Genomic DNA, 22,458 nt, shown 5'->3' with positions numbered 1-22,458 from the left:
ATGTAAGGGCGCACGGCAGGGCGCAGAAGGGAAGGAGCGCCGCATGGTTTTTGGAAGGCAGATTTTGCTGGATTGGTTTTCTGAACGCCATATGTTTTTTATTTTTCTACCGATCGTCTTGTGCAGGGGCTCATTTTTTGCAGAAAGAGTTGGTTTTTATTGGTGCCATTTTTGGGTACATAGGATTTTTTGATCATTCATTATTACACTTTATGGGACAAGGTGGCCAAAAAATTGGCTGTTTTGGAACAGTTTTTTTTTTTTTTACAGCGTTCATCTGAGGGGTTAGGTCATGTGACAGTTTTATAGAGCAGATCGTTACGGATGTGGCAAAACCCAATATGTATACTTTTTCTTATTTATTTAAGTTTTACACAATAATAGCATTTCTGAAACCAAAAAAAATGATGTTTTAGTGTCTCCATAGTCTGAGAGCCATAGCTTATTTATTTTTTGGGCGATTGTCTTAAATATGGGCTCATTTTTTGCGGGATGAGGTAACGGTTTGATTGGTACTATTTTGGGGTCTATTCGCCTTTTTTTGATCGCTTGGTGTTGCACTTTTTGTGATGTAAGGTACCTGGTGGTCATTGTATGACCGCTGTCAGTGACGTCACTCACAAGCTCCAAGTGAGCGCCAACCACTCCTCTGCACACACCTCCACTTGCGGCAGCAGCGCGCCACCGGCCGGGGCACGAGGCAGCACGCCGAACTATTCTGCATCTGGATTTCTCCTTCTTTTGAATCAGAACATTAAGAAAGAAAGAAGAAAGAAAAAAATCGACTACAGTAACAAAAGCAAAGAAGAAAATATCGCCTTACCAAGTACGGGGACGCGGACAGAAGCACGCAAACAGAAGCCTTCATTACAGGTACACTGTCTCAAACCAGTTTAGTACCTGTATAGTGATTTACCTTCGTGTGCTAGTCACCATATATTTGCAACACCTGTACATTAATACCTATCATAAAATGTCCCTTAGCGCAGTATCTTAATATATTACATTGTCTCCCCTGTGCGGCAGATTTTTGTGGTTCTGCCGCGATACCGCTGCTCCTTACATATAGCATCCACTGAGCGCCACCTTTGCAACCTCTCATCTCCTTTAATTATTTATTTTTTATTTTACACTTTTCGTCCCCCATAAGGTCATACAAGACCTCTGGGGGACATTTACTTCACTTTTTCATTTTTTTTTGCTTTTGATTTCTCCTGTAACTGGGGCTGACATAGTAGCCCCAGTTACAGAAGAAATACACCCCCCAGAGAGGCTGTACAGCATAATTCAGCGCTGTACAGCCTCAGTGCAGGGCTGATCGAGGTCTGTGAAAGACCTCACACAGCTCCTGCACTCTCCGGTCCTGGCGGTCACATGACCGCCGGGCCGGAACAGGAAGCGCATAGCGCTTCCTGCTCTGCATACACAGTGCTCGGTGAGCGCTGTGTATGCAGCGATCCAGAAGGCAGGGACACCTGGGAACTGTCCCTGCCTTCTCTCTGGGTTGCCCTGCTGTCACTGACAGCGGGCAACCCGATCAGCAGCTGCACGATAAGTGTGCAAGTGCAGTTTCTGAACGGACATTCTGGAACGTCCATTCAGAAATAGAGAACCACCTCCCGGACGTTTATATCCTATGGGCGGACGGGAGGTGGTTAAGACCACTTGAAAAATAGCAAAAAATCATATTTTACATTGTTGGATCTAAACAAGGTTCCAAGTAGAGCTTCAACATGCAACGAGAAGAAATGAGAGAGTGAGACAAAACATTTTTTGAGCATTCAATTATTTGTAAACAACGATTAAACTGAAACAGGCTGTTTTTCAGCTGATCCAAATTTTAGGACCACATGCCTTTAAAAGGCCAAATCTGTGCAAAAATGTGCATTCATTGCCTTTGTCAGGTAGTCACACGTTGTGATGGCAAAGGCAAAAAAACTCTCCCTTTTTGAACGTGGTCGGGTTGTTGAACTCCATAAGCAGGGTCTCTCACAGCGTGCCATCGCTGCTGAGGTGGGACGCAGTAAGACAGTCATTTGGAATCTCTTAAATGATCCTGAGGGTTATGGAACAAAAAAAGTCAAGTGGAAGACCCAAAAAAAATTTCATCAGCACTGAGACGGAGAATCCAATTGGATGTCCGTCAAGACACTGGACGATCCTCGACCCAAATTAAGGCCCTTACTGGTGCTGACTGCAGCCCCATAACCATCCGACGGCATCAGAGACTGAAGGGCTTCAAAAACAAAAAACGTTGTTTGGACTTTGCAAGAGAGCACCAAACATGGGACATTCAAAAGGTGGAAGAAAGTTTTGTTCTCTGATGAGAATTTTTTTTTAACCTTGATGTCCTGATGGTTTCCAACGTTACTGGCATGACAAGCAGATCCCACCTGAGATGTTTTCTATGCGCCACAGTGGAGGGGGCTCCATAATGGTCTGGGGTGCTTTTTCCTTCAGTGGAACAATGGAGCTTCAGGAAGTGCAGGGGCGTCAAACGGCCGCTGGCTATGTCCAGATGTTGCAGAGAGCATTCCTCATGACTGAGGGCCCTCGTCTGTATGGAAACGACTGGGTTTTTCAACAGGACAACGCTACAGTACAGGATGCCCGCAGGACAAGGGACTTCTTCCAGGAGAATAACATCACTCTTTAGGCCCATCCTGCGTGTTCCCCTGTAGATGGCCTTCGTGCGGCCGTCTTCACCACTTGGAGAAATGTTCCCACTCGCCTCATAGAAACGCTTGCATCAAGCATGCCGAAACTAATTTTTGAAGTGATAAACAATAACGGCGGAGCTACTCATTACTGAGTTCATGTTTGGGAGTTGGATTTCTGTTTTGGGGGGTTTCGTTTTTTTTTTGGAGGTGTGGTCCTAAACTTTTGATCTGCTGAAAAACTGCCTGTTTCAGTTTATTCGTTGTTTTCATTAAATTGAATGCTCAAATTTTTTTTTTCACTCCCATTTCTTCTTGTTGCATGTTGAAGCTCTACTTGGAACCTTGTTAAGATCCAGCCATGCTAAATATGATTTTTTTGCAATTTTTCAAGTGGCCTTAAACTTTTGATCAGGACTGTACTATGTGCCAGAATTATTAGTGCACCAGTTTTCTCACACACATATTGGTAAAGGTGTTTTGCCAGCTGGTGACTTGCCTACGGCCCCCCTTCCCAACCTATTGTTACAGTGGTGAGGGTGGTGGAAGAGTGCACAAATTTTTCCACATACTGGCACTTGGGCCAAGATTGGCAACTTTTGCGTTCCAGTTTTGAGCACAAGAATGATATATTTCTTCCTATTAATTTTTGCAAACTTCATTCAAACTAATTGTACAGTCGGAGAATTTTCTACAACAGATATATATGAGTAGCCCAATTATCAATTGTATTAAAAACGCAGGAAAAAAAAAGGCTTTAAACTGCACCTGTGAGTTCAGATACTTTGGCAGCAACTTTTTCAGCAAATCCAACTCTAGTATTTAACCCAGTTCCAACTGCTGTACCACCAGCTGCCAGTTCGTAGACTCTTGGTAAGGCACCTTCAATTCTAGCAATACCATATTTTATCTGTTGTACATAGGCACTGAATTCCTGAAAAAAACAAGACAATAATTTAGAGAACACATCTCATGATACACAGCACATGAAAAAGCTTTATAATTTTGTTACTAATATTTTACCTTATTACTTTAAGCAAGTTTAGTACTCCTTCTCTGTACTACTTAAAGAAATAAGCATGTGACCTGTAGAAACCTCCAGGCAAGGCATTCAAAATATATATTTTTTAATTTTTGTGTCACAAATCATATCATAGAAACAACTCTAACTTTAAAAGAAATAATCAACCACAATATAGGAATATTTGGCTTTCGGGTGAAGTTTATAGTAAATGTAATAAGTTCATGTTACCGTGATACATTTAAGTAGAAGCATGCAATAGTGATTTTTTTTTTCTCATCTCAAAAAATGTATTGAAACAAAAGCCAACTGGTGGGTATACCGCCATAAAAAATGTCAATGTCTCAATAACTTTTCATGTGGGCTTGAGCATCAATTACAGCTTGACAATGATATCTCATGCTGTTCACAAGTCGACTTATTGTCTGCCAAGACATGGCATCCCACTCTTCTTGAAGGGCTGCCCTCATGTCATTGAGGTTCTGGGGGACAGAGTTACGAGCCTCTACACAGCAACTCACCTGATCCCATAGGTTTCCAATGGGATGCTGGACTGGAGAAAGTGCAGGCCACCCCACTCGCCAGCAGACGTTCCGCATTTGTTTCAGACCAGCTCGCGCACAGGCACAGGCAAGGACTTAACTGTGCATCCCCGGACTTGTGAGTTAAGATGGCAGCCCGGATGTGTTCGCGGGCGAACACGGTGAACTGGCTATCACTGATGAGGAGTAGTGTTTAAATACCAATTCTAATTGAACCAGGAAATTTATTGGGCAATTCATGGATCAAACTGGTTGTGAATTTTGCAATTAAGTTCCTTGTTAGAGAACAGCAAGCTGTGCAAAAAACACTGATAACACTGAACAGTTGGAGATTTGCATTCAAATGTTTAAAGAAGGTCACATTAGGTTCACCTGTAAAGGTTAGAGAGCATTCTTCTTAAAGGGGTTTTCCAGGACTTAGATATTGATGGTCTACCCTAAGAACAGGCCATCAATATCAGATCAGAGGGTGTCCGACAACCGACAGCAGCCAGCACCAGAAACTATACTGTGGATGGAGCTAGAATCAGAAAACTGTTAACTATGTGGCCATGCCAGGGCACAGCAGCTTAGCTGCATTCAAGCGAATAAAACTCGGGTGTGCTGCCGGATGCCATGCCAAATTTATGACTAGGCATAAACCTAGTCATAAAATAGGCATAGCATCCAGTAGTTAGTCCTCCTCAACTGAAAACTGGCATAGAAGATACTGTAAATATGGAATAAGGACCCAAAAGGTGGCCGACTAATTTCAAATGCATGTTCATAAATGCCGAAAGTCTAGCAAGCAAAGTGTTGGAGCTTGAGCGTATTGTTCTGAAGGAACAGATTGAAGTAGTTGGCGTGGATAAGACCTAGATGGACTTTTTGTATGGCTGGGCCATTAAGCTTCAGGATTTTAGACTCTTAGGAAAAGATGGCAAATAAGAAATGAGGCGAATGGGCAGGAGTGATATTAATGAGTGTGTGAAAGAGAAAATTTTGGATGAACATGGAAAAGATGTTGGAAATACAAATGGATATAAAACGCTGAAAAAAATAGTATTTGGCGTAATCAGCAAAACCCCCCCCCCATCCCTAAAAAAAAAAAACAACAACAAAAAAAAACAACATCACTGATATGTAGGATAGAAGGTCAGCTGTATAACTATTTTCCACTTGAACTGTACAGTATAGAACTCAGGTTGGGAGAACAAAATACCAATTTCTCCAGGCTGAGTACAGCATTTTCAGGGGACAGACTGCAAAAAATAACTAAATAGAACATGTCCTATTATTGTCCGCTTTACAGACAAAGATAGTACTGTTCTATTAGGAGCCAGCTGTTCCATTATGCAAAATACAGAATGCACACGGACCGCAAAATACATACGGTCGTGTGCAAGAGGCCTTATTGTTACGTTTGGGTGTGGGAGGGAAACACCACACCGAACATAGGAGGTAAAGGAGTGAGGGAATAAAGCCTGGAAACTAGGGAAAGGAGATAGACACCTCCCAGTAAAACTCTAATCAAAGTACTGACTAACTACCTGTATGAACAGACCCCAGAGGTAGGAGAGTTCATACACAGGAATACCTAATGTCCTAACTCACCCTATAGGAACCTGGTACTAATGTTAGGACTGAGAACCTGCTCCTCCAAAAGTAAGGATGAACAGAAGTTTCCCTTAGGCCTCAATACAAATGACGGGGGTATTTTGCGTGTTGCATTTCTCTAACAAAATACAAAAAGGGAAAGAAAACACCGAACTACAAGTGGCTATGGCAGCACCAGGAACTCAACCGAGATCCACACACCAGCTATCCACAACTCAAACTGAAGCTATAAACCGCATTGAGTAGTGGGAGAAACTACAATAAACAGAGAAGGTTAAATGACCACAATAGCCACACCTGGGGAAAGAAGGTGTGGCAAGCACCAGAAACAACACAGACGTCATTTGATCTAAACAGAAAACATGTCATATCAAACCACGTGTTGCCAGTCTCACCGATCTCCTGCCACTGTCGCAGAAACGTCCGTGACACTTATAGGTTAGAAGAGCTTCAGTCGGCATTGTGTGATTACAAGTACTCGCTCCATTCAAGTGAACAGAGTACTTGTAATTGCACTGCACTTCTAAGACAATGGGCAGTGTAATGAAGAGTAATTAACCAGAGCTCACAAGGAGTGCAGCCTCCTCTTTAACCCCTTCCTGACTGCAATCCGTTTATATACGTGATATTTACACATGCCCCGTGCAGCTACCACGTGTATAAACGTCAAGCCAGATCTTTAATCCAAGCGCTGCAAAGCGCTTGGATTAAAGCTTCTGCCCCTGTCCTGCTGCTGTCACGGACAGCATACAGTCTAGTAATGTCGGCAAGGGACCAATCAGAGTGGCCCCTTGCAGACAATCGATCCGATTGGTTAGTCTGTGCAGACTAACCAATCGGATCGCGGCAGTGAAAAAATGCCGGTTTCAGGCTCTGATCTGCGCTCTGCAGATCAGAGCCTGAAACCAGGTAGTGTCCTCGTGCCCCCCGATCTGTGCGCCTCCAAGCCCCATCTTGTCCCCGCTCCCATCCACATTCCTGCAGCCTGCCCTGATGCAGTCCGCCCCCTGCCCGCCCCATACATTCCTCCTCCCCATTTGCTGCCTCAGCCTCCCTCAATGCTGGCCGTACCCCCCCAAACCCCCCGCCCCCCTTTTCAAGGCTGCCCCCTGCCTCCGATGCGGTCCCCCTGCTGTGTGTGATGGCGGCGGCTCCATTTCTGAGCCGCCGCCATCAGCAGAGAGTGTCAGCTCTATGCTGACACTTTGCTGTAACCCCTTAGATGCCGCGGCAGCGGCATCCATGGGGTTAATAGAGGGAGGAGGCTCCCTCTCTCCACCATCGGGGCTGCTGCACTGCGATGGCAGCGCCCGATGGTTGCCATGGCAACCGGACGCTTTGCAAAAGCGCCCAGTGTTGCCACCTACAGGGCATCTGATAGCATTATACTTTGCAATGCAAGAGCATTGCAAAGTATAGTACAGCCATCAGCCCAACTGGATCTTCAACATCCAAGAGGGACTTGATTAAAAAAAATGTGAAAATAAAAGTAAAAATAAATAAAAATGTAAAATGAAAAAAATAAAATTGCCTTTTCCTATAAAAAATGAAAAAAATAAAATAAATATACACATATTAGGTATCACCACGTCCGTCTCTATAAATATATGACATGATATACCCCGTCCAATAAACACCATAAAAAATAAAAACTGTGTAAAAAAAGCCATTTGTCACCTTACATCACAAAAAGTGCAACACCAAGCGATCAAAAAAGGTGTATATCAAACAAAATGGTACCAATAAAATAGTCACCTCATCCCGCAAAAAATGAGACCCTACATAAGAAAATCGCTCAAAAAAAAAAAAAAAAAAAAACTATAGTTCTTAGAACATTGAGACACTAAAACATAATTTTTTTTATTTCAAATATGCTATTGTGTTAAAGTGAAATAATAATAATAAAAAAGTGTACATATTATGTATCGCCGCATCCGTAATAACCTGCTCGATAAAAATATCACATGACCTAACCCCTCAGGTGAACACCGTAAAAAAAAAAAAAACTGCCAAAAAAGCAATTTGTCACCTTACATCACAAAAAGTGCAACAGCAAGCGATCAAAAAGGCTCATGACCACCAATCAAACCGTCACCTCATCCCGCAAAAAATTATACCTTATTTAAGACAATCACCCAAAAAATAAAAAAAGCTATGGCTCTCAGACTGTGGAGACACTAAAACATCATTTTTTTGGTTTCAGAAATGCTATTATTGTGTAAAACTTAAATAAGAAAAAGTATACATATTAGGTATTACCACGTCCGTAACGATCTGCTCTATAAAACTGTCACATGACCTAACCCCTCAGATAAACGCTGTAAATATAAATAAATAAAAACTGTTCCAAATTTTTTTGGTCACCTTGCCTCATAAAGTGTAATAATGAATGATCAAAAAATCCTATGTACCCAAAAATGGTACCAATAAAAACCTCAACTCTTTCTGTAAAAAACGAGCCCCTGCACAAGACGATCGGCAGAAAAATAAAAAAAATATATGGCGTTCAGAAAATGGACACACAAAAACAATCTCTTTTTCAAAAATTCTAACGTCCTAAAAAAATAAAATGACATTTCCAAAATTATGCCAACATAAAGTAGACATATGGGAAATGTTAAGTAATAAATATTTTATTAGGTATGACTTTCTGTGTTAGAAGCAGAGAAATTGAAATTTTGAAAATCATGAAGTACAATATGTCACGAGAAAATCTCAGAATGGCTTGGATAAATAAAAGTGTTCCAAAGCTATTACCACATAAAGTGACACGTCAGATTTGTAAATTTTGACCTGGACACTGGGGCATCAATGAGCCTTGGTCATGAAAGGGTTAAACAGCTGATTGGCAGGGGTGTTGAACATTCATCAATATAAAGCACTTCAGAACCACTAGCGTTGAGCGAAGAGAGCTTCAGATGCTTTATCCGAAGTCGCTTTGTTCAAAAGTTCTGAATAATAACTGTAGAGATCCGTCTCTGTACAGTATTACAATCTATGAGCTCCAATGAGCCAAAGTAAGTTATTTGTGAAGTCGTGCGTGATTTTGTTGAATAACTTCGGTAGTTGATTTTTAAAGTGGAAAACCACTTTAAAACTGGAAACCAAACTCTGCTTTGTATAGACAGTGTACAGCTTGTATAACAGTGTAAATTTGGTGTGCCTCAAAATAATTCAAGACACAGACAGTAATGTCTAAACCGCTGGCAACAAAAGTGAGTACACCCCTAAGTGAAAATGGCCAAATTGTGCCCAATTAGCAATTTTCCCTCCCCAGTGTCATGTGACTCATTAGTGTTACAAGGGCTCAGGTGTGAATGGGGAGCAGGTGTGTTAAATTCGGTGTTGTCGCTCTCACACTCCCTAATACTGGTCACTGGAAGTTCAACATGGCACCTCATGGCAAAGAATTCTCTGAGAATCTGAAAAAAAAGAATTGCTACTCTACAGTACATAAGGATGGCTTAGGCTATAAGAAGAATGGCAACACCCCAAGCATCCATACGCATGTATATTATATATATTCCCCCCCCCCCCCTACACCTGAAACCAGGTGCATCGGTGTGAATGTGCCCCAAGCATTCGCACCGATGCAATCTGGCTAATTGCATCAGAATGACCGGACAAGGTCATCCTGATGGATAGAAAGAGCTCAGATTCAACAGAATCTGAGCCGTTTGATATAATTGTCGCCAGCGCCGCTGGAGACAATTATACATGATAGGAGAAGGGGAGAAGCCTCCCCTTCTTCTATTATGCGCATTCCGGCAGCGAAATTAACATCTCGCTGGCCGGAATGCAGAGTGCCACAGGCGGGAGATCAAAGGCTTCTCCCGCCTGCTGGTGTGCAGCGCGTCCCCGATGTACGGGCCGGCGCAGTGACGTCATATCACTGCGTCGGCCCACGTGGTTGATGGGGACGTGCGCGCCCCCTGGTGGGCAGCGCGGCGCGGGAGTGCGGGCCGCCGGGGATAAATATCCGGCGGCCCCGGCACTCCAGAGTTAGGATCGGGGCCCCCACCTTGAGAGCGCATCGGCGCTCAGGACAACGCGGCCCCCCCCTCCAGCAGAAGAGAGCCGGCCGCCCACCCTGACTAAAGGGTCATCCCCAGGACGAGGAGCATCCCCTAGGCAACGAGCGGAAGGATTAAGTATCCCCACCCACTATTCCACCAACGAATTAACCCCTCTATCCCACCAACGAACCCCCACTCCTCCCCATAACTATAACCACTGATTTACCCCCTTATTATCACCCTTGATCCCTACCACTATCCCACCAACATTTTACCCTTTAAATCCCTGACCCCATACTGCCCCTTGTAACCCTTGTGACCCCCTACTGCTCCCTGACCCCATAAACCTTAACCCCTTCCCTGCCATTCTTATGGACCCTGGTCCCTGTGTGCTGGTAACCCCTGTTGGACCCTGGTCCCTGCCTACTGTGCACCCTGGCCCATGATCTGATCCTTGCCCCTGAAACCCCTGATATACCCTTTCCCTACCCTGATTAACCCTGCTTAAACCCTGCCACACACTCCCCCTCACTGTACACTTGCAGGGTATATAACCCCTGCATTGCTGTACAGTTCTGATATTATCCCCATTGTTAACCCTTTGTGTTTGTGGTCGGCTTACACCCCTGTAAGACCACCGTTAACCCTCGGCGTACCCCATAGGGATAGTATAGAACTAGATGGGTGGGTTGTTAATATTACTTGTATGTGTGAACTGTATAGTTAGTTGATGGGTGGAATTTGGGAACGTGTAGTGTAGTTTAGGATTGTATATTTAGTGCTGTATTGTTAGTGTATTGCGTGCGTAGTGTATTGTAAGTAATAAATATCGTTATATTTGTACCCTTTGTGTAGCGTGTACTTGTTAGCGGTAGTGAGTTAGTTAGGCGCATGCAGCTAGCGTAGTGATTAGTGTAAAGCATAGCGAAAGTATTGTGTTATTGTTATATAAAAGGTATAAATGGGCGGAGTCATCAATAGTTGGCTCCTCCCATTTACGATTATTTATATTTGCATAAATATTAGTGATTAATATTCCCCCTTTACAGTAACCCTGCAAAAGGACTGAACAATCTGATCCAGTTCCACTGGGAGCATCATACAACGAACAACCCAGCACCTCTGCATCCATCCGGAGGACAAGACACCGCTGAAGCTCCCGCGGGACGCCACATCAGGAGCTGGTGAGCACAGTGGTGAATACGAATATACATCGCGGAAGACGACTCCCGATCCATGCAGTATCTACAGGACAGGTAACGTTACAATATAAAGGCTGCAAAGAGCCAGGATTACACACAAAGTATTTGAACTTTCACTGGCAGAAATCAATCATTGGAGCATGGATGGGTAGATCAAAAACTTTTTGGATATACCAGTCGCATTCTATTTGTATATCCTATTCTACCCAAACATAGCACCCTTTTTTATTCAAATAGCGATCGGCTGATACCCCATTTGAATCTCATAAATCAAATTAATAACTATACTTATATAAGGGGACTTCATTAACCCAGTTTATCAAAGACTAATATGTATAAACATCTATAAATAGATGTTATTGCATTGCGATCGCTACATACATTTTGTCTTGAGAGCAACAGTGCCATCTACTGGATATATGTACAAATACTATTCATCTACAAAATCAGTGGAAGGAAAAAACTTTTATGAAGTGGATTCTTTTTTTAAATGACTTGCTCTATAAAGTAACTATTCATCATCATTTTACCTTTTCACTTTTTTCATTTTTTTAAATGTTTCCCATTTTTTTCATTTTTTTATTTTCTTTTTTATCTTAAGTTAACCATTATGAAAATAGATTAATATTTTTTTTATAACAGCAAGTGTACCTTTGATAATATGCGCATAACATCTTTTTATCTCAACAAATAAATTTAAACTGTATTAAGTTATATCTGTATTGTCACATATATTTCAACATTGGAGAGCCCTTCATGCCCAAAAGTATCTAAAGCAAGAAATATATGTTTGCACTATGCTATTATATGCAGCCAGGGATATTAGAGTGCCCCCCACATCCATGATTTGTTTCTTCACATACTACAGTTTTCCTTGAGTTTTCCACTTAGTTAAGGCTGTCTTGAATCCTACAATATGAGGATATTCTCAAGATGGCTCCTCTGCCAGTTCTCTGAGGCCAAAACTGCCCATACACACTTGCTGTAGCCAGCAGCTTCCTGCCAGCCAATCAGAATGGATTAATGAAAGACACGCCTGCTCACTCTGAAGCCTAACGCAGGCATGCAGTGTGAAGGACCGCCCCTCTGTCTTCTGTTTACATTAAGTTGGGAGACAGATGAGCCCTAGCAACGGTCTTTTAAAGGAAGCAGTGGAAAGGGACAGGAGACATTAATGTGTGTGTGTGTGTGGGGGGGGGGGGGGGGGTAGGCCTGTCAGTGCACAGACCATACGTTGCACACAGCATCAAATTGGTCTGCATGGCGTTCATCACAGAAGGAAGCCTCTTCTAAAGATGATACACAAGAAAGCCTGCAAACAGTTTGCTAAAGACAAGCAGACTAAGGACATGGATTACTGGAACCATGTCCTGTGGTCTGATGAGACGAAGATAAACCTATTTGGTTCAGATGGTGTTAAGCGTGGGTTGAGGCAGCCAGGTGAGGAGTACAAAGAAAAGTGTGTCATACCTACAGTCAAGCATGGGGTAGGAGTGCCAACATGTACTGTGACATACTAAAAGCACAGCATGATCCCCCTCTCTTCGGAAACTGGGCTGCAGGGCAGTATTCCAACATACAACCCTAAACACACCTGCAAGATGACTGCTGCCTTGCTAAAGAAACGGAGGGTAAAAGTGCTGGACTGGCCAAGCATTTCTCCAGACCAAAACCCCACTGAGCATCTGTGAGGTATCCTCAAACGGAAGGTGGAGGAGCGCAAGGGCTCTAACGTACACTAGCTTTGTTATGTACGGTAGTGATGGAGGAGTGGAAAAGGATTCCAGTGGCAACCAAACTCCATGCCCAAGAGAGTTAAGGCAGTGCTGGAAAATAATGGTGGCCACACAACAGTGACATTTTGGGCACAAATTGGCCATTATCACTTAGGGGTTTACTCACTTGTTGCCATTAACCCCTTCTACCCCAGGCCAGTTTTCACCCTTCTGCCTAGGTCATTTTTTGCAATTCTGACATGTGTCACTTTATGTGGTAATAGCTTTGGAACACTTATTTATCCAAGCCATTCTGAGATTGTTTTCTCGTGACACATTGTACTTCATGATGTCATAAATTTGAGTCAATATATTTCACCTTTATTTATGAAAAAAATCCCAAATTTACCAAAAATTTGGAAAAATTCCCAATTTTCAAAATCTCAATTTCTCTGCTTTTAAAACAGAAAGTGATACCTCATAAAATATTTATTACTTAACATTCCCCATATGTCTACTTTATGTTGGCATCATTTTGTAAATTCCATTTAATTTTTTTACGGCATTAGAAGGCTTAGAAGTTTAGAAGCAATTCTTAAAAATTTTTAAGAAAATTTCCCAAACCCACTTTTTAAGGACCATTTCAGGTCTGAAGTCACTTTGTGACGCCTAAATAGTAGAAAACCCCCATAAATGACCCCATTGTAGAAGCTACACCACTCAAGTTACTCAAAACTGATTTTACAAACTTTGTTACCCTTTAGGTGGTCCACCAGAATTAAAGGAAAATGGAGATGAAATTTCAAAATTTCACTTTTTTTTAGCAGATTTTCCATTTTAATCAATTTTTTTCTTTAAAATATCAAGGGTTAACAGCCAAACAAAACTCAATATTTATTACCCCGATTCTGCGGTTTACCACATGTGGTCGTAAACTGATGTAAGAGCACACGGTAGGGTGAAGAATAAAAGGAACGCCATATGGTTTTTGGAAGGCCGATTATGCTAAACTGGTTTTTAGATGCCACGTCCGATTTGAAGTCCCCGTGATGCACCCTTGTATTAGAAACTAGGGATCAACCGATATTGATTTTTTAGGGCCGATACTGATAATTTGTGAACTTTCAGGCAGATAGCCGATAATTTATACCGATATTCTGGTCATTTTCATTTTTGAAAAAAAAAAATCCTACACAAATCTGCTGAAAATTAATGTTTATTGTTAACGTGTATTTTTTAACTTTATTTTTACTTAATATTTTGGTGTTTTCTTTCTCTTTTTTTTTTTTTTTACTAACCCTTGTCTTATTCACCCTGATAGATCTCTATCAGGGTGAATAGGATCTCACACTGTCCCTGCTGCTCTGTGCCTTGTGCACACAGCAGCATGGAGCTTTTTATGGCAGCCAGGGCTTCAATAGCATCCTGGCTGCCATGGTAACTGATCGTAGCCCCAGAATTACACTGCTGGGGCTCTGATCGGAGGAGCAGGGGAGAGGGGATCCTGTGGCCACTGCCACCAATGATTAATACTGGAGGGGAGGGGGTTTGGGGGGGCGCCACCAATGTTTTTAATACTGGGGTGGGGGGCGTACTGCGCCACCAATGAAGAGAAATCTCTCATTAATTCATATACAGGAGGCGGGAGCTGGCTGCAGAATCACATAGCCGGCTCCCGACCTCTATGAGCGGTAGCTGCGATACGTGGCACCTGAGGGGTTAACTACCGCAGATCGCAGCTATTGCTCATAGAGGTCGGGAGCCGGCTATGTGATTCTGCAGCCAGCTCCCGCCTCCTGTTCAATTTGAATGAATGATTAAGTTAACATCATTGGTGGCGCAGTGGCCACAGCCCCTCCCCATCTCTTGTCTTCTCTCCTCTCATTGGCGGCAGCGGCAGCACAGGGGGAGGGAGACACTGCTTCCTTCTCCCCTGTGCTGCTGAGGGAACACGGAGAGCGCCGAGAGCAGCGCGATCTGTGTTCCCCATACATTATCGGAATATCGGCAAAATAGATGCAGTTACCGATAACGGTCAAAATCCTGAATATCAGCCGATAATATCAGTAAAAAAGATAAATCGGTCGATCCCTAGTAGAAACTCCCAAAAAGTGTCCCAATTTTGGAAACTAGGGGATAAGGTGCCAGTTTTATTGGTACCATTTTTGGGTACATATGATTTTTTGATTCATTATTCACTTTATGGGGCAAGGTGACCAAAAAAATTGTTCACCTGAGGGGTTAGGTCATGTGATATTTTTATAGAGCAGATCATTACGAACATGGCAATACCTAATATGTATACTTTTTCTTATTTATTTAAGTTTTACACAATAGCATTTTTGAAACCAAAAAATTATGTTTTAGTGTCTCCATAGTCTGAGAGCCATAGCTTTTTTATTTTTTGACCGATTGTCTTGGTTAGGAATCATTTTTTGGGGGATGAGGTACCATTTTGGGGAACATACGCCTTTTTGATCGCTTGGTGTTTTTGTGATGTACAGTGACAAAAATGGCTTTTTTTTGACAGTTTTAATTTTTTTTTTTACGGCGTTCACATGAGAAACATAGAATGTGTCAGTAGATAAGAACCATTTGGCCCATCTAGTCTGCCCAATATACTGAATACTATGAATAGCCCTTGGCCCTATCTCATATAAAGGATGGCCTTATGCCTATCCCATGCATGCTTAAACTCCTTCACTGTATTTGCAGCTGCCACTTCTGCAGGAAGGCTATTCCATGCATCCACTAATCTCTCAGTAAAGTAATACTTCCTAATATTACTTTTAAACCTTTGCCCCTCTAATTTAAAACTATGTCTTCTTGTAGCAGTTTTTCTTCTTTTAAATAAATATTCTCTCCTCTTTTACCTTGTTAATTCCCTTTATGTATTTAAAAGTTTCTATCATATCCCCTCTGTCTCGTCTTCATTCCAAGCTATACATGTTAAGGTCCTTTAATATTTCCTGGTAAGTTTTATCCTGCAATCCATGTACTAGTTTAGTAGCTCTTCTCTGAACTCTCTCCAAAGTATCAATATCCTTCTGGAGATATACTGTCGTGGCCAAAAGTTTTGAGAATGACAAATATTATTTTTCACAAAGTTTGCTGCCAAACTGCTTTTAGATCTTTGTTTCAGTTGTTTCTGTGATGTAGTGAAATATAATTACACTCATTTCATACGTTTCAAAGGCTTTTATCGACAATTACATGACATTTATGCAGAGTGTCAGTATTTGCAGTGTTGGCCCTTCTTTTTCAGGACCTCTGCAATTCGACTGGGCATGCTCTCAATCAACTTCTGGGCCAAATCCTGACTGATAGCAACCCATTATTTCATAATCACTTCTTGGAGTTTGTCAGAATTAGTGGGTTTTTGTTTGTCCACCCGCCTCTTGAGGATTGACCACAAGTTCTCAATGGGATTAAGATCTGGGGAGTTTCCAGGCCATGGACCCAAAATGTCAACGTTTTGGTCCCCGAGCCACTTAGTTATCACTTTTGCCTTATGACACGGTGCTCCATCGTGCTGGAAAATGCATTGTTCTTCACCAAACTGTTGTTGCATTGTTGGAAGAAGTTGCTGTTGGAGGGTGTTTTGGTACCATTCTTTATTCATAGCTGTGTTTTTGGGCAAAATTGTGAGTGAGCCCACTCCCCTGGATGAGAAGCAACCCCCCACATGAATGGTCTCAGGATGCTTTACTGTTGGCATGACACAGGACTGATGGTAGCGCTCACCTTTTCTTCTCCGGACAAGCCTTTTTCCAGATGCCCCAAACAATCGGAAAGAGGCTTCATCGGAGAATATGACTTTGCCCCAGTCCTCAGCAGTCCATTCACCATACTTTCTGCAGAAGATCAATCTGTCCCTGATGTTTTTTTTGGAGAGAAGTGGCTTCTTTGCTGCCCTTATTGACACCAGGCCATCTTTCAAAAGTCTTCGCCTCACTGTGCGTGCAGATGCGCTCACACCTGCCTGCTGCCATTCCTGAGCAAGCTCTGGACTGGTGGCACTCCGATCCCGCAGCTGAATCCTCTTTAGGAGACGATCCTGGCGCTTGCTGGACTTTCTTGGACGCCCTGAAGCCTTCTTAACAAGAATTGAACCTCTTTCCTTGAAGTTCTTGATGATCCTATAAATTGTTGATTGAGGTGCAATCTTAGTAGCCACAATATCCTTGCCTGTGAAGTAATTTTTATGCAACGCAATGATGGCTGCACGCGTTTCTTTGCAGGTCACCATGGTTAACAATGGAAGAACAACGATTTCAAGCATCACCCTCCTTTTAACATGTCAAGTCTGCCATTTTAACCCTATCGGCCTGACATAATGATCTCCAGCCTTGTGCTCGTCAACATTCTCACCTTAGTTAACAAGACGATTACTGAAATGATCTCAGCAGGTCCTTTAATGACAGCAATGAAATGCAGTGGAAAGGTTTTTTTGGTATTAAGTTAATTTTCATGGCAAAGAAGGACTATGCAATTCATCTGATCACTCTTCATAACATTCTGGAGTATATGCAAATTGCTATTATAAAAACTTAAGCAGCAACTTTTCCAATTTCCAATATTTATCTAATTCTCAAAACTTTTGGCCACGACTGTAGAGATATACAAATGAACCAAAATCAACTTTGTAACTCATAGCCCCGCACTTCACAGTAGATACAGCTGGTGGGACCACAGTGAACCCGTGAGTGATCACCAGTTCCCGTGTCTCCACGTCTTGTAGGGGAGCCATAGCCAACAGTGCACACCCTTTCCAGATCTTGTAGGGGAGACAAAACGAGGATGACAAATTTATAAGATTAGGTAGAGAGAGGCCAAACAAGTTATAAGAGCTTCTAAAGCACAGGCAGAAGAGAAATTAGCTCAGTCAGGGAAAAAAAGGCAATAAGGCATTCTTCAGATACATAAATGAAAAAAGGAAACTAAAACAAGGAATTACCAAATTAAAAACTAAAGAAGGAAGGTATATGGAAGAAGATAAAGAACTAGCTGACTGCCTCAATGAATACTTCTGTTCAGTTTTTACAAAGGAAAATGAAGGAGAAGGACCTCAGTTGGGAAAGAAGACTAATGAATCTTTTGACGCATGTGTCTTTACAGAGGAAGAGGTTCTAAGTCAACTGTCTAAAATTAATACAAATAAGTCACAGGGGCCTGATGGGATACACCCAAAGCTATTAAAAGAGCTCAGCAGTGAACTAGCAAAACCATTAACAGATTAATTTAACCAATCACTGGCAACAGGAGTCGTCCCAGAAGATTGGAAATTAGCAAATGTTGTGCCCATTCACAAGAAAGGTAGTAGGGGAGATCATGTCAAACTAATCTTATTGATTTTTTTGATTTGGTGACTAAAATAATAGATGGAGGAGGTGCAGTAGACATCGCTTATCTAGACTTTAGTAAGGCTTTTGATACTGTCCCACATAGAAGGCTTATCAATAAAGTGCAGTCATTGGGCTTGGACTCCCATATTGTTGAATGGATTAGGCAGTGGCTGAGGGACAGGCAACAGAGGGTTGTAGTCAATGGAGTATATTCAGACCAAGGTCTTGTTACCAGTGGGGTACCTCAGGGATCTGTTCTGGGACCCATATTGTTTAATATCTTTGTCAGCGAAATTGCAGAAGGCCTCAATGGTAAGGTGTGTCTTTTTGCTGAGGACACAAAGATTTGTAACAGGGTTGATGTTCCTGGAGGGATACACCAAATGGAAAAGGACTTAGGAAAACTAGAGGAATGGTCAAAAATCTGGCAACTAAAATTTAATGTTGATAAGTGCAAGATAATGCACCTGGGGCGTAAAAACCCAAGAGCAGAATATAAAATCAGTGATACAGTCCTAACCTCACTATCTGAGGAAAGGGATTTAGGGATCATTATTTCAGAAGACTTAAAAGGTAGGCAGACAATGTCACAGAGCAGCAGGAAATGCTAGCAGAATGCTTGGGTGTATAGCAAGAGGAATTACCAGTAGAAAGAGGGAGGTGCTCATGCCGCTCTACAGAGCACTAGTGAGACCTCATTTGGCTTATTGTGCTCAGTACTGGAGACCATATCTCCAGAAGGATATTGATACTTTGGAGAGAGTTCAGAGAAGAGCTACTAAACTGGTACATGGATTGTAGGATAAAACTTACCAGGAAAGATTAAAGGACCTTAACATGTATAGCTTGGAAGAAAGACGAGACAGAGGGGATATGATAGAAACTTTTAAATACATAAAGGGAATCAACAAGGTCAAAGAGGAAAGAATATTTAAAAGAAGAAAAACTGCTACAAGAGGACATAGTTTTAAATTAGAGGGGCAAAGGTTTAAAAGTAATATCAGGAAGTATTACTTTACTGAGAGAGTAGTGGATGCATGGAATAGCCTTCCTGCAGAAGTGGCAGCTGCAAATACAGTGGAGGAGTTTAAGCATGCATGGGATAGGCATAAGGCCATCCTTCATATAAGATAAAGCCAGGGGCTATCCATAGTATTTAGTATATTGGGCAGACTAGATGGGCCAAATGGTTCTTATCTGCCGACACATTCTATGTTTCTTCCAGCATAACTATACCCATGGATTTCTATTATGTAAATTGCTTGCACTATTTATGCATGACACCGTGCACATGTTATTCAGCTGGACAAAGGCTCCATTGAGAGAGCTGAAACGTTGCTGTCAGATGGGTTAATAAACCATCCACTTTTTTCATCACAATTTGAGGTGCTGCCGTCTTTCTTCAATATATGTATATAAGACCGTGGTCACAGGTCCTTGAAAGGATTTGCAACCGTTTTTAATGTGTGCTGCTTTTGTTCTTTTCCATTCATTTTCTAACCTGGAACATGGATTATACAAATGGACGTGTAAACCGGGATGTGTTTTCCTACACGTTAGAGGATGAGGAACGGATACTGCAAAATTCGGTGAGAGATGTGACTTTTTTATCCACATTTTCTTCTACTGATGTCAAAAGATGATTTGAAAATAAATCTAAACGTGTAATCAGTTTGGAATTACACCTTGCTACCTTGAGCAAATATCACCTCTCACATAGGATACCGAGGGGGATACGCTCTCATTTAAGACCAGATCTATTCCTCAATAATGCTGACTTTTGCGCAAGATTCATCCAAATATCTTATAAATATGCATTTGATATTATTCTGCTAAATGTGGAATTCTTACAAAAAGAAAAAGCATTAGTTCAGGCCAATATTGATGACATCACAGAAAAGTTGAAAAATGTACTATCTGCTGAGGACTGAGACTTATACATCCAATTGCTTGTCCCATCTAGATAAATTCAAAAGTGATCTACAGAGCAAAAAATTACGCAAATGGATGAGAGATATGGATGATTATACTACCAGTTATGTATACAACTGGCAAGGTGACCAGAGGAGAAACCGGAAGACAGGGGTAGACAAATACGGATCCACAACTCCGTCTACACCAAAGAAATCTCAAGGCCGTTTTTCAAGAGAGACTGCTACAGTTTCTAGAAACGACCCAAATCACACTAAGACATCAGCGGTTTTTTAGAGGGAGACTCCGATCTGGCAGAACTAGTCGAGGGGGCAAACGACAGCACAAACGGAGGAAAAGGGAAGTATATGAAGCCCCAGAGGGGAAGGACTTTGAGATGCAAGATATAGTGGTAAATATTTCCTCTGTTAATCTTGATGCTGCTCAGATGTCTGTGTTGAACAAAGGTCTGTCCTACTGCCCCGTAGCCACAACTAAATGGTTTGATCTGAAAATGGCCCTCCAGTGATTTTTACGTTCAATAAAATAGAAAATCTGGTTTGCGCAACAGTAGGACAGACCACAATCTGAGATTGTCCAAACAAGTGCATTAAGTTTAAAAGACACAGGTTTACACTTAAAATGTGATTTTTCCCCAGTTATATATCATCCTGCTATTGAGGCTTTCGGCATCGCGGTCAAACGCTATATCGAAAAACTCAAACAGGAGACATTGAATCAACCACTTGAATTTGCTAATATGACTTCAGCAGAAATGAAAGCACTTAGGGATCTGGCTTCAGACCACAGCTGACAAAGATGGTGGGGTTGTGGTCATGGACACCAGATCCTACGTGGCAGAGATCAGACTCCAGTTAGCTGACACTAAGGTGTATGAAAGAATTTATAACGATCCAAAATTTATGTTGCTTAGAGAGCTAAAAGATATACTGAACAAAGATAGAGATGGGGGTATTATTGATGACAAATTATTCACTTTTTTATATTGTGAGAAACCAGTTACACCTATATTATACACTCTGCCAAAGAATCGTAAGTCATTGACCTCTTCTCAGGACGCCCTATAGTTTCGGGTAGAGACTCCTTGTTTCGCAATATAGCGGTCTTTCTTGATAAAATTCTGCGCCCATTTGCCACGTCAGCAAAATTTTATATAAAAGATACGAGTGATTTTTTGTCCAAAATAGACAATCTCAGAATTCCTTCTGGGGCCTTGCTAGCGTCTTTTGACGTGGTGAGTTTATATACCTCTATAGAACATGATTTGTGTTTACAAGCAATACAAGATAACCTACAGAGGACTCATTATAGTACTAATTGCAAAGATTTTTTTAATTGCTTAGTTGAGATTTATACTCACACGAAATTATTTTTTATTTCAGGATGATTTTTTTTCTCCAATTACGTAGGACCACGATGGGGTCCAATGTGGCGCCGACCTACGCAAATCTTTACATGTCACATCCTGGGGAGTCCTTCGTCTATGTGAGCCACCACTTCAGCCATGTGCTGGGGTGGTAGCGTTACATAGATGACATTTTCCTGATTTGGGTCGGCGCCACAAAGGACCTCATGGCGTTCCACAATTTTCTCAATACTATTGACCCTAGTGTCAAGTTTACCTTGACTTATTCAAGTGAAACAATACAGTTTCTGGACACTCAGGTCAGTATTTGTGAGGAGAGGTTAGCTACTGATTTATACGTAAAGCCAACTGATAAAAACACTCTACTACATTTTGAAAGCCATCACCCTAGACCCATGATTAGATCGTTACCGTTTAGCCAGATTCTGCGGGTTAAAAAGATTGTTCAGGATACAGCTCTGGTAGAAACCAGATTGCATGAAATGGGGTCCAAATGTCAGACAAAAGGATACCCAAAAAAACTAAATCTTTAAGTAGAGAGGAGATCAGAAAGGGGTCAGGGGGCACTAAACAATCGAAAGCAAGAATCCCCTTTGTGTCAGATTATAGTACAAATAGTGGCAGTATTTCTGCCATTTTGAAAAAGCACTGGAGAATACTTACCAGCAATTTTGAGAATGTTGAAGAGTTTAAAAGCTCCGCCTCTGTGCTCATACCGCAGAAATCTAAATTTGGGTGACAGACTTGTGAAATCCGATATAGGATCTTCCAAAGTGACTTACGAGACATACTTTGGGTCTACTCGTAGAGGGTGTCATCTGTGTTATAATTGTGTCAATTGTGCCCTCATGTTACGAGGTGACTCATTTCTTCACCCCACTTCGGGTAAGACGATAAAAATCAAACAATACTTAACATGTGATTCGGCCTATGCGATTTATTTATTGATGTGCCCCTGCCACCTTTTGATTGTGGGCGAAACCACTTGGGATTTAAAAACCCGGTTAAATCAACATAGGTACACGATCAGGAAGCAAAAATTAGATCTACCAGTATCAAAACATTT

General features: G+C 41.8%; 1 protein-coding gene across 1 annotated transcript in view; it reads right to left on the bottom strand.

The window, feature by feature from the left end:
• Window positions 1-22,458, bottom strand: part of FH (fumarate hydratase) — a 100,428-nt gene that overhangs the window by 19,443 nt on the left and 58,527 nt on the right. The window contains exon 6 of the mRNA XM_040429410.1: window positions 3,426-3,591. Within this exon, the coding sequence (XP_040285344.1) occupies window positions 3,426-3,591 (166 nt within the window). The remainder of the gene's footprint in view (window positions 1-3,425; window positions 3,592-22,458) is intronic.

This window comes from Bufo bufo, chromosome 4 (assembly GCF_905171765.1).
Source record: "Bufo bufo chromosome 4, aBufBuf1.1, whole genome shotgun sequence".
NCBI lineage: Eukaryota > Metazoa > Chordata > Amphibia > Anura > Bufonidae > Bufo > Bufo bufo.
Note: the sequence above shows the minus strand (reverse complement) of the source record. Positions and strands in the feature narration are given on the sequence as shown.